The sequence below is a fragment of the Eleginops maclovinus genome, chromosome 10 (assembly GCF_036324505.1).
Source record: "Eleginops maclovinus isolate JMC-PN-2008 ecotype Puerto Natales chromosome 10, JC_Emac_rtc_rv5, whole genome shotgun sequence".
Taxonomy (NCBI): Eukaryota; Metazoa; Chordata; class Actinopteri; order Perciformes; family Eleginopidae; genus Eleginops; species Eleginops maclovinus.
The window spans coordinates 11837677-11850065 of NC_086358.1; the positions used below are offsets into that span (position 1 = coordinate 11837677).

The 12389-nt window shown below is 42.6% G+C and overlaps 1 protein-coding gene across 4 annotated transcripts; it reads left to right on the forward strand.

Annotated features, from left to right (window-relative positions):
* fbxo11b (F-box protein 11b) lies at positions 1-12337 on the forward strand. Of its 4 annotated transcripts, none has more exons than XM_063894023.1 (21): positions 1-318; positions 1477-1640; positions 1831-1912; positions 2128-2272; positions 2360-2489; positions 4132-4215; positions 4383-4515; positions 4667-4773; positions 5475-5586; positions 6298-6404; positions 6496-6633; positions 6717-6934; positions 7166-7346; positions 7482-7604; positions 8530-8615; positions 8689-8765; positions 8851-8994; positions 9166-9384; positions 9479-9587; positions 10740-10838; positions 10947-12337. In XM_063894023.1, exons 1-21 carry the CDS (start codon positions 231-233, stop codon positions 11074-11076), a joined length of 2676 nt encoding a protein of 891 aa, XP_063750093.1. In that variant the 5' UTR covers positions 1-230; the 3' UTR covers positions 11077-12337. The 4 variants fall into 4 exon arrangements, with proteins under 4 accessions (XP_063750093.1, XP_063750094.1, XP_063750095.1 ...); XM_063894024.1 differs by having other exon boundaries at positions 2131-2272; XM_063894025.1 differs by having other exon boundaries at positions 1831-1891.
* The last annotated feature ends 52 nt before the right edge of the window (positions 12338-12389 follow it).

Sequence of the window (12389 nt, forward strand, 5' to 3'; positions counted from 1 at the left end):
TCCTGCTACAGACTGAGACGGAGCTGGCACCGAGCAGCGATACGGGGGGAGCTGTACCACCACGGAGGAGAAAAAAAGCGATTATACCCCAAATACCAACGGGTTTTTAATCGCAATTGCTTGGGTGTATCCGGGAAAAGGCCTGTGTGGGTGGTAGTTTGGGTCGAGAGCTAAATTTAGAAGCAGGCGGTCGAGGATAGCAGTCTATTTTTCAACAACCAACTCCCCAGATGAACTCCGTCAGAGCCACCAACAGGAGACCCAGGCGAGTGTCGAGGCCGCGCCCGGTGCAGCCCGAACGGAACAACGGGGATAGAGGTAAGCTAGGCCACAGTCAGCTAATTATGTAACACAACGCAGTGTCAGGCGACAACATTCTTCACCTAACGCCAGCTTGTGTTACCGGTCAAGTCTCCACTCGTACAGACGGCTGGTTCAGCAGGAAACACCGAGGCTTCTTGCTCTGTGGCTTAGGCCAGGCCGCGCTTTGTTTGGCTTGAGTGATTGGGGCTAGCTAACATCGCTAGTTAGCTCACCAGGTTATGTGGAGGTTGGGGGTTGTCTTCACCCAATGTAATGCGTATTTAGCTAAACCTTTAACGTTAATAGCGCACATTCAGGTAACTTCAGTTAAGGGTAATGGAGTAGTCTTCATACGCAATGACCAAATTTGCGTGTCTTCTCGGCCGTCGCATTCCCAGCTGTCACTAACGATTCTGAGGGTGTAAATCTGCGGCGTCTTTGGACTGCCATTTTTGGGGTGTAACGTTAACAAAAACATTAGCAGCGAATGGGTGCAATGCTAGCTAGCTGCCCCAGCTCTAAGAGGCAACACAATATCAGCTGTGATAGATGATACGGCGTGTGTTTGATGAATTCACCAAGTGTAATTACTGTGCTTGAAGTTAAAAGCTAACATAGCCAGCAGAGTGAACCAACATCCTCTTCCTTGTTCTCGGAGCCTGCTAGCCGTAGCTCGATTTGTTTACACCGCGGATTTGCCAGCTACGCAGTTCAGTTTTTAGCCATTAGCCGCACGTTTTATCGAGATGATCTGCGGTCCTTAATTTGACAGTAGCAAATAAGATGAGTCTGATCCTGCACATATAGCACCCAGACACAAATGCACACTGCCTGATATCAGCTGTGAATGGCTAGACATTAAAGACTCGCCACAGGGCTGCAGGGGGTGCATCTGCCATTATCAATCACTAACCTTTGTCTGCCTTACCATCTATTACCCTGTCTGTTAGCTTGCGCATACAGCATGTGAGCTGAATGCAGACTATTGTCATACTGTTTCCTGGAATTACTGGAGACCGCTAAGTTGTGTGTTTTAAGCAAGATATGGCTGACTCGGCTTCTCAGTGCTTTTTAAAAGATGTCTTGGCCTTGGTCTATACTGCAGCGTTGTGCATTGAAGTGCCTCTTGATAAAGTGGTTAATGTATGGAAATCTGTTTACCTTTTTGTCCAGATGAGGAGGCTCCTGCAGCAGCTGCAGCAGAAATGGCTATTGAGGAGTCCGGCCCAGGAGCTCAGAACAGTCCCTACCAGCTTCGACGCAAAACCCTGCTTCCCAAGAGAACCGCTGCTGCCTCTGCCACCGCCTCTGCCTGCCCGAGCAAGGGCCCAATGGAGGTTAGACAATTAAAAGGCCTTTTTTATGCAATGTGCATATCTAAAGACTTCTGTGTGTGAATATGAGAGAAATGCTGATTGATTGTTTCTTTTGAACAAACAATGATTTTGTAGTAGTACATTTTGTAGTTGATTACTTTACGCTCGAATCTTGGCATGAGGTTGATATCCTATTTCCCCTCTTTTACAGGGAGCTTCCACTTCATCAACAGAGGCCTTTGGCCATCGAGCCAAGCGGGCACGAGTGTCCGGTAAGAGCCACGACCTGCCAGGTGTGTGTTAAATCTCCGCAGCTGTGGCAAGGAGATAGTGTTAGATTTTCCCTCTGTTTTTTTCCTCCTTTATTGATTTTCTTTTTCCTGTGTGTGCTGGTCAATCTTGTTACTTTCTAATCTTTTAAATAGCATGACTCCATGGTTTAATTTGCTTGGAGTAAAAATGATTTTTTCATAAAGCTTACACTGAGTCTGTGTGTGTGTGTCTTTAGCAGCCCCAGCAGAGCAATATCTGCAACAGAAGCTTCCAGATGAGGTTGTTTTGAAAATCTTCTCCTACTTACTGGAACAGGACCTCTGTCAAGCAGCTTGTGTCTGCAAAAGATTCAGCCAGCTAGCCAACGACCCCATCCTATGGTCAGTGCTGCTCAAGAGATGGAAAATTGGTATTTCACTAAAAGGCAGATCACTGAATTTCATTCTATTTGGTATTTAATATTCCAGGAAGCGTCTATACATGGAGGTGTTTGAGTACACACGCCCCATGATGCATCCTGAGCCAGGCAGGTTCTACCAAGTCAGCCCAGAGGAGCATGAACACCCAAACCCCTGGAAGGAGAGCTTCCAACAACTGGTAAGTCTACCCTTATTCTTTCCTGTGTGTTCTCACGTGAAGAAGAAATTGCTATCTGAAGAGCATCAATATTGTGGCACACACTTTGTTTATTTTTTAAATGTTCTCTATATGTATTCAAGATAAACAATGTACTGTTCTGTGAAGTCACATATGGCATTGCAATGAAATCCATGAACACAGGTTATAATATCTGATCTGGGAGAGAAGAGTGCTTGTAAAGCTAAAACACTTGGCACACACACATAAGAGAGTGAATCAATAGCTGTATATTTACAACATTTATAAAACAGTAGAAAAAATGTATTTAATAAAAAACTGTTAGCAGTTTTACTGTAATGTCAATATTTCTGGGAACAATAATGCGCTACTTAAAATTTCACAAGCTGTTCCTTGTCCGGGGATATTTGGGTCGACCTTTCATGACCAGTAGCTGCCAAAACTCTCCTTATGCTTCTTCTTAAACTTAGCATTCATATTTGTATTCTTATAGCTTGGGGTCATTATGGTTTTAGACTTTGTTATATATTTGTCTTATCCTGCATGGGCAATACAAATTTTGTTAAATGCTTAAACAGTTTTCCTCAGAAGCTGACAATGACTGCTTCTGTTGTCCATTAACAGACAGATCAGCGCCACATGTGATCACAATGCCGCTCTAAACCTGTCAACAATAGTATCTTGTTATCTTAATTTGAGAATCTAAAGGTTTTTCACAGACTAAACATTGTCTAAGGTCCTCAGGCTAATGCGAGACAAACATGTTTGGTTTATTGATTATAATGTTAAGGAAATACATTAGTAACATTTAATCATTTATTGCAATCATCTCCAAACTGTTATATATTTAAGGAGCCAATAACCTTTAATGGCTTATGACTATGATATCTATGTCTAAAGTAAAACTTGCTGTGTTTTGAATCTATGGTTAAAAGTCTAAAATGTATATTTGCATATTGTTTTTTGGTGGCCACCAGTTGTTCCTAATGTTTGGTTCGAGGGTTTGCAGGATGGTTAACAACACAGGAAGAAGAAAAGGCACATTTATTCAGCAGAAAATAAGACCAATTTTTGTTTGTCATTTACCCTTTTTAAAGTAGTATTATTTGGGTATTGTGTTTACAACCAATACACATCAGAGGTAACTACACACTACACATGATTCGGTTTAGGGGTCACAGCTTAGTGGGAGTTTGGTTACAGCCGGGGAAATTACAAATGTTTCTTCATTTTTTAAATTTCGAATAGACGGACAAAAAAACCTTTAGCTTGTGTCTAAGGGAACTTGATGATAATAATAATAATAATAATACATTTTATTTATAGAGCGCTTTTCAACTTAAATTGAAAAGCATCTCAAATGCAATGAAATACAGGTTCAAATAGTGATAAAAGTAAGAATGTGTGTATTTGGATTACTACAACTGATTCCACGTTTGCTACATGCCAATGTAAAGGCCATTAGCTCCAGTGATTGTTGACCATGTTCAGTTAAGGTTTAAAGGGTCCCAATCCCAACAACATGGATTTACTCTGTTGCCTTTTGTCATTTCCTCAATATACAAATGTCTTGCTCTACTAACGAAAGGTTAGTGGGGTACCTACTACCAGAAACTTGACCTTGGTGTTTTCTGTGTTGCAGTACAAAGGAGCTCATGTTAAGCCAGGCTTCGCTGAGCATTTCTACAGTAACCCCGGCAGGTACAAAGGCAGAGAGAATATGTTGGTAAGTCAAAGCTGGAAACAAAAATTCCTCCAGTATTTATTTCTTTGACCATAGCACTGACATAAGCCCGGCTAATGTAAACACCTGCTTGCATTTTCAAAACGGTCTTATGATGAATAGTTGGTGTGTATACTCTGCCTGAAAGTGTTTGTACCTTTCTCCTGCAGTATTATGACACCATTGAGGACGCTCTGGGTGGAGTACAAGAGGCCCACTTTGACGGTCTAATCTTTGTCCACTCTGGCATCTATACAGACGAGTGGATTTATATAGAGTCCCCCATCACCATGATTGGTGCAGGTAAGAATGTTTCCTTCACTGGAAAGTACTTAAAGCCTTGATGCTCGAGCCGCATGCAATCAATATCTCTCTTACGATGGGATACAGTCTCAGCGGTCTTTATAGCTGTGTGTATGAGGGTGTTAATGAGCGTTCTTTGCTTCTCTCTCAGCTCCTGGTAAAGTAGCAGACAAGGTGGTGATAGAGAATACTAGAGACTCAACGTTTGTCTTCATGGAGGGCTCAGAGGATGCCTATGTGGGATACATGACTATCAAGGTAAACATCTCACACTTTCTCCATTTTTACATACTTTCAATCAAACTTGGCTGAATTTTCTCATCTCACTGTTCCACTGTTAACCTACGGAGGCCTTGTTCCATTTGTGAATATCATTTGTAGTTGAGGATACATTTATTATTTCCTGTGTTTCGGTGAGAAAGAACAACAAATGAGGCCAACGAGAGGCATAAGGGCTTTCAACGATGCTCACGGGTTCCTTAATGACTACAAATAAATGGTATCAACCCGAAAATCTCTCTCTGCAATGTTGGATAGAGAAGAAGATGGGAGGGGGGGGGGGAAACTGTGCAGACTAATGGTGCACGGAGCCTTTGCTGGTGCTCCTCTCTCACCTGTCTGCAATAAGTCTCGGCAAAGGGGTTCGTCTGCATGCACTTGCCCTGCAGTGACATAAAACCAGTCAGAAAAACGGCATGGCCTCAGGCAGTCCTGGAGTGGGGAAAGTTAGTAGAGTTGGCAGTGAGCCAGTAAATTGCCAAACTACCTGTTTCAGTACTTGTGATTTACATAAATGGCAATTAGATAGTTGGATGCATATTAGAACCATCTTTTATTAGTTTTTCCTCTTAAAGTTGAAACTATAAGCAGTTTCCAGATTGAAATAATCCATTTCGGGAGGGTTGGAAGAAGCTCGATGTGTCGTCAGTGTCTGACCTCTGCTGTTATCCTCTCCTCAGTTTAATCCGGATGATAAGTCAGCGCAGCACCATAACGCCCACCACTGTCTGGAGATCACAGTCAACTGCAGCCCCAACATCGACCATTGCATCATCCGCTCCACGTGCACAGGTAACGCACACGCTGATCACTTTTTCACTGAACATGGGTGCAATGACATGAACAGAGGAGTTGACAGATTAAACATTAGCGTCATAAAAGTATAATTTCCTGCAGGGTTCTTATCTTTCCTCTTGTATTGTTCAGTCTGTGTTATACAGTTATAAATTGTCCCTCATTTTGTATATTTCTAAACGATCAGTGTCTTCATTATGTCCCAGAAAGAAAATCTGTCATTTGGACTAATAAACCATGAGCAGTAGCTTTTTTTGGCACAAACTCTGAGGATGTTAGTTTATTCTCTCATGATAAACATTTGTATATAAATATGCAACTGTGCAAAAGTAGATGGTATTTATGTTCTTCATGCTGTAAATACATGCTACTTGATTATACGTATAATGGGCACGAAACTGGATTCAAGTTACTTAATTCTTGATGTCATCCACGTCACACGTGTGCTGAGCCGTTTACTGACCTGTCTGACATGCTGTATAAACATGTGTAAATTACAGCCCTCAATTACATCAGCAAATTATCAATGAAATGATGATACGAGTCTTCATAGAAATACAATGTTTTGCTGGTTTCAGCTTCTCTGGGTTAAGGATCGATTGCTCTTGTCTGTTATGTCACTTAATACCATTTTGGGTTTTATGGCTGTAATGAAAGTGATCATTACTTGCAGCGCTAACATTTTCTGTTTTTAATTTTTACGTTTAGTGGGTTCAGCTGTGTGTGTGAGTGGCCAAGGAGCGTGTCCAACCATCAAACACTGCAACATCAGTGACTGTGAAAACGTAGGACTGTACATTACAGATCATGCACAGGTAGATCCTCCTCTATACTACCACTATCCTTTGCAGTGCATGCACCAAACTCATGCAGGCTTCTGACTCCGTGTTTGCTCGTCTGTTCCAGGGCATTTATGAAGACAATGAAATCAGCAACAATGCGCTAGCAGGAATTTGGGTGAAAAACCACGGTAATCCCATCATTAGACGTAACCACATCCACCACGGGCGAGATGTGGGAGTGTTCACCTTCGATCACGGCATGGTAAATGCACAGCAAATGCGTCACATTGTACATTTCAGACAAAGGAACTTCTCTGACTTCTAATTCCTCTTTCTGTGTTTCAGGGTTACTTCGAGAACTGTAACATTCATAGAAACCGCATAGCAGGCTTCGAGGTGAAGGCCTATGCCAACCCCACGGTGGTGCGCTGTGAGATCCATCACGGCCAAACCGGGGGGATTTACGTCCACGAGAAGGGCCGGGGACAATTTATAGAAAACAAAATCTACGCCAATAACTTCGCTGGTGTGTGGATCACGTCCAACAGCGACCCAACGATACGGTGAGGATAAAGACTTCCCAAAAGACAGCATTTGTAGTAATCCCATGGAGGAAAATTGGCTTTTTGGGCACTGGGTGTGTGCAAAATGGTCTTTTATGGGAGACAGGAAATAAGTCATGGTCAACATGGACGATGAATATAGAAAAATATAATTTTGTAGGAAGTTTCATGTCTCTGTCTACCTGCATGTTTATTCCCATGTTGTTACTGATTATTCCTTTTTATATCCAGGGGAAATGCTATATTCAACGGTAACCAAGGAGGGGTGTACATATTTGGAGATGGACGGGGTTTGATAGAGAGTAACGATATCTACGGTAACGCCTTGGCGGGAATCCAGATCCGAACCAACAGCTGCCCCATTGTACGGCACAACAAGATCCACGATGGACAGCATGGGGGCATCTATGTGGTAAAGATCCTTTTGAACATGGTTGAAATGTTGCCCCTTTTCCCAGCGAGTGCACATCATTTTTTCAGTTTTGAATAAAAGCTCAAACGCTGCCCCGTCAGAGGTTTGTGACACTGATCCTACTTTGTGTTTCAGCATGAGAAAGGCCAGGGGGTGATCGAGGAGAATGAAGTTTACAGCAACACCCTGGCGGGAGTGTGGGTGACCACAGGCAGCACTCCGGTCCTCCGAAAGAACCGCATCCACAGCGGCAAGCAGGTGAAATCAACGTGGTCAAACATTCATGTGGAAAACACAGGGAGCGGAGATCGCCATCTTTTTGGCCAATTTCTTTTATTTATTTTAGGAACTATAATTAACAGCATAAATAAACTTTGGCTTTATAAATAGCTTCCCACAAACCTGTATCAAGTCAAAATATCTTCTCTGATTTCAGGCAAATCTCAAAATCAAAGTACCCTATATTCGCACTACATCCTACTTTAATTTCCCAGAAGACAATTGGTTTATTCTTTTACGACACATTTTAATGTTGATTTTATTTATTTTGGACTTGTCGGTGTTGTGGATTGTGTACATTTTACCTGGACTTAAACTGCATCTCAAAAAAGCACTGAAAAAAGCTCATGAAGTTTCCACAACTCATGTGGTCTCATGCTTTGACAGGATCAGGAGCAGCTGCAATGAATTGATTGGATTCCGTATTCCCACATTTGGATTTGAGTGACAGCAATACTGTACACTTAGTAAAAGAAATCACACTTATTAAAGCCATTCAAACATTTCATTTTCATTCACAGTTCTTGGTTTCTTAAGGAATCTGGTTATAGTTTGACTAATCATAGTTTGAGAAAGGGTTATTCAAGATGCCAGACAGAATGTGTGCAGCAGCATGTATGTGCCCATTTTTACGAGTAAATAGGAACATTTTGTTGAATTAGAGTTGAGAACTGAATCATGTTAAGTAATAAAAATACATACATCTTGCGAAAATGCTCTTTAATTTAGGTCTGGCTGTCTCAGTTTCTGTGTCTTCCCTCTGTGGATTATTTTATGCCACACGTATTCTTTATAGCTATAACACTCTTGCCATTCTGTTAAATCTCTAACAAACATGTATTATATATATATATATTCTTGTGTTAACTAAACGTTGTGATCACCTTTCATTTTCCATTTTTAGGTTGGCGTATATTTCTATGACAACGGGCACGGTGTATTGGAAGACAATGACATCTATAATCACATGTACTCTGGGGTACAAATAAGGTAAGTCACCTCCACTCTGCAGTGTGTACATAGAGGATATGAAATGCACCTCTAAACCGTTGAATCTTGACAGGACGGGGAGCAACCCGAAGATCCGGCGCAACAAGATATGGGGGGGGCAGAACGGAGGGATTTTAGTCTACAACTCAGGTCTGTATCTTCTATTCCGTCGCTCCCCTTGTGCCATGGATTGATTGCGTGTTGGCATGTCTAACCCTGATGTTCAATACAACAGGGCTGGGCTTCATCGAGGACAATGAGATCTTTGATAATGCCATGGCGGGGGTGTGGATCAAGACTGACAGCAACCCCACGCTGAGACGAAACAAGATTCACGACGGCAGAGATGGAGGCATCTGCATCTTCAACGGAGGCAGAGGTACTTAAACAACATCTGTATCCAGATGGGTTAGGAAACATCACTTCGTTTTGGTACACATCTGAAACTTGGCTCACACTATCAATGTACAATTGAGCTTCAGTGTTTAAATTCACACCCTTTGTTCCTGCACATCTACAGTTTGAACCATGATTATAAATTTCTCTTTAGGTCTGTTGGAAGAAAACGACATCTTCCGAAACGCACAGGCCGGAGTGCTGATCAGCACCAACAGCCACCCAATACTCCGCAAGAACCGCATTTTTGACGGTTTCGCTGCAGGTATTGAAATCACTAACCACGCAACCGCCACACTGGAGGGCAACCAGATCTTCAACAATCGCTTTGGAGGCCTGTTTCTGGCCTCGGGAGTCAACGTCACCATGAAAGGTAACAGCTGCTTTGTTATTACAGTTCTGACTGGCCTGGTTACAAGCTGTTGGTATCTGCTTTCTAATCTAATTTCCTGCCCCTCATCTGTCAGATAATAAGATCCTGAATAACCAGGATGCTATTGAGAAAGCAGTGAGCAGAGGACAGTGCCTCTACAAGATCTCCAGCTACACCAGTTACCCCATGCACGACTTCTACAGGTAAGCTGCGCCAGAAAAAGGGAATCAAGTAGAGTTGAAAGTAGGGCTGCCCCCTATTAGTGGACTAATATAAAAAAAGTGGAAAAAATATTCGTCGACTAATTTTTCATTAGACGATTAGTCGAAAAAAGACAAAAAAAGTCCATCTGCTCGCTGCATGTGCTATGACACGTCAGCCGGAAACCCCCTCAGACTTCATTCAGAGCTGTGCCTGGTCCTTAAGTTATTTTTCGGGCAGGATATCCAAAGTGTGCGATCCTAATGAGCATGTAAGGGACGAGCCCCAAACGATGACATGCAAACTCCTCTGGAAAAAAGGTTCCTCCGTATCAACGCCATCATATCAAAACACGGAGCTTCATTATCCCCGGCAACGTGTGTTCCTTTCTCAGACTGAGGAAAATAGCAGCAGTGAGTCAGGCAGTAGCCTAGCTTTGTATCAACATCAATAAACCTGTAATATATAATCATTCTGAGCTCAGAAAACGATCAATTCATGCTTTCACTTCAGGATCAGGGCATCATGCACAGAGGGATTTTTGCCGACGACCATATTTGTCGCTGTATCCATTTCCTGTGTAGTATTTATTGGGTTGTTATATTCAGATAAGAATTATAGAAACTAGAACTAAATGCTCAGTGTGTGTCCTCGCTGCTTGTTCACACACACATTAAGAATCCTTACCGGCGCTTCTGTTGTTTGTACCGCTGACGGGCGGACCGCTCCGTCCGTGCGGTGCGCTGTGACTCATGCGCTTTCTACATGTACGGTTTTAATTTATGTTTCAACGGTTAGTTATTACAGTTGTATTTTATATTCCATGTGAAGCACAACGTACCATCGTGTTATAATAACATTCTTTATCCGCCTTTGAAGCTGAAACCATTTTGGGAAAAGGAAAAAAAACAATTTATTATGAAAAATGTTTTTCATAAAGCATCATATATCATACACGGGAGACGATTAGACGACTAACCGTCTGAATTGGCGACTACTAGTCGACTAGAAAAATCTATAGTCGAGGGCAGCCCTAGTTGAAGGGAGTACGACACTAAATGTATTTTTAACCAGTTTTATAGTCAATAGTCTGGAATGTTGTGGCCATACATCTGCCATAAATCAATTTGTTGTTCTATGTTCCTTCTCTCCAGATGTCACACCTGTAATACAACAGATAGGAATGCCATCTGTGTTAACTGCATCAAAAAATGCCACCAAGGGCACGATGTAGAATTTATACGGCACGATCGGTAAGACGTGTTTTGGTTCCTTTTTGAATTTTTTTTCCTAAAGACAACCCCTTCGTAGCGGTAAAAAAGACTCTGTTTTATGATCCCTGACATTTATTCCCTTTTTAGGTTTTTCTGTGACTGCGGAGCGGGAACGTTGTCCAACCCCTGCACGCTGGCCGGAGAGCCCACGCACGACACAGACACTCTGTATGACTCGGCGCCGCCCATCGAGTCCAACACGCTGCAACATAACTGAAGGCGTCCGGTCTAGTTGCACCCTCCCACATAAGCATATAAACACATTACGTTGCACACAGCCATACGCACGCACACGATACACACACATGAATACACACACTCATCCACTTGCAGCCATAAGGACCCAGAGAGACTCTGTGATTGCGGCGCTCTCAGATGGGATGGAGGGGAAACAGGCTGCAGAGGAAGCAGCTTCCCGCCTGCTGCAGGCACACACAGACTCCACAAGAGGGAGCCGTGGAGCTGAGAGTAGACGGACAGAATAGCCACAAGAGATTCCTCATTCGAGTATTTCTTATTGCAGTCTGAAGACAAAGAAGAGAAGGGCTAGGCAGAGGGGCTGTCAGTGGCAGCGCGTGAAGTTCCCCTCCCCAGTGTTAAGGCTCGGCTCCCAGCCCACTTCATCTTCCTCACAAGAACTGCTGTCAAAGTGACTTCCTGCTTCCTCGCAGCTGCCATCCCCATTGGCTGTCCAGGCAGTTGTAATTAGGCAACAGATGGGCGGATGTTGCGCTGTAGTGTGTGGATAAAGAGAAAGATTGTGTGTGTGTGAGTGATGGAGCACTTGGGCTTTTAAAAAAAAAAAAAAAAAATGTTCTGATCAATGGATTTTATTTCAATGCTTTCTCATGTAGTTTTGTATTTTCAAGCAAAGAAGCTGACTGTATTTGAATGTCTTTTATTTTATTATATATTATTATTTTTCTTTGGTTAGCATCCCTCCTCCCACTCCAAGGCAACATGCAGAAACTCAAATGTCCCAGTGGTGAAGTTCTTTCTGTGAAAGAGAATCTCGTTTAAACACTAAAAACCCTCTCCGATATATTAGCTTAAATGGCAGGTGGAGGGGCTCCACACTTGTATAAAGGTGTGTATGTGAGTGTGTAAATGTGTTGTGTACAGTGAAAGTTGTGTGTGTGTGTGTTTATGTTTATAAGTTGATGCAGTCAGTGTTTTGTGGAGAGGGTTTCCATAGGAGGCGTCAGAGCTCCTTTGAACTGGAACTGAAGAGTCAATCTGCAGACGTCCCCACCCTTCCTCCCCCTTCTCTACCCCCTGTATCGTGGTGACTGTGGCTCCTCATGCAGCCTGAATCGTATGCATGTACCATAACATCTAGACTTAATATATTGTGAAGTATTCAATAACCATTATGTAGATGCTAGTTGGAATTCAAAAAGGGGTATACTTTCTTAGAAAGACAAAAAAAGAAAACAGGAAACTGGCCATTTCTAAGAAAATAAAACTTTATTAGATCACAGGTGTCTGTCTTTAAATTGCCGTTGTGCTGGTTCACCGTTTTATGATTTA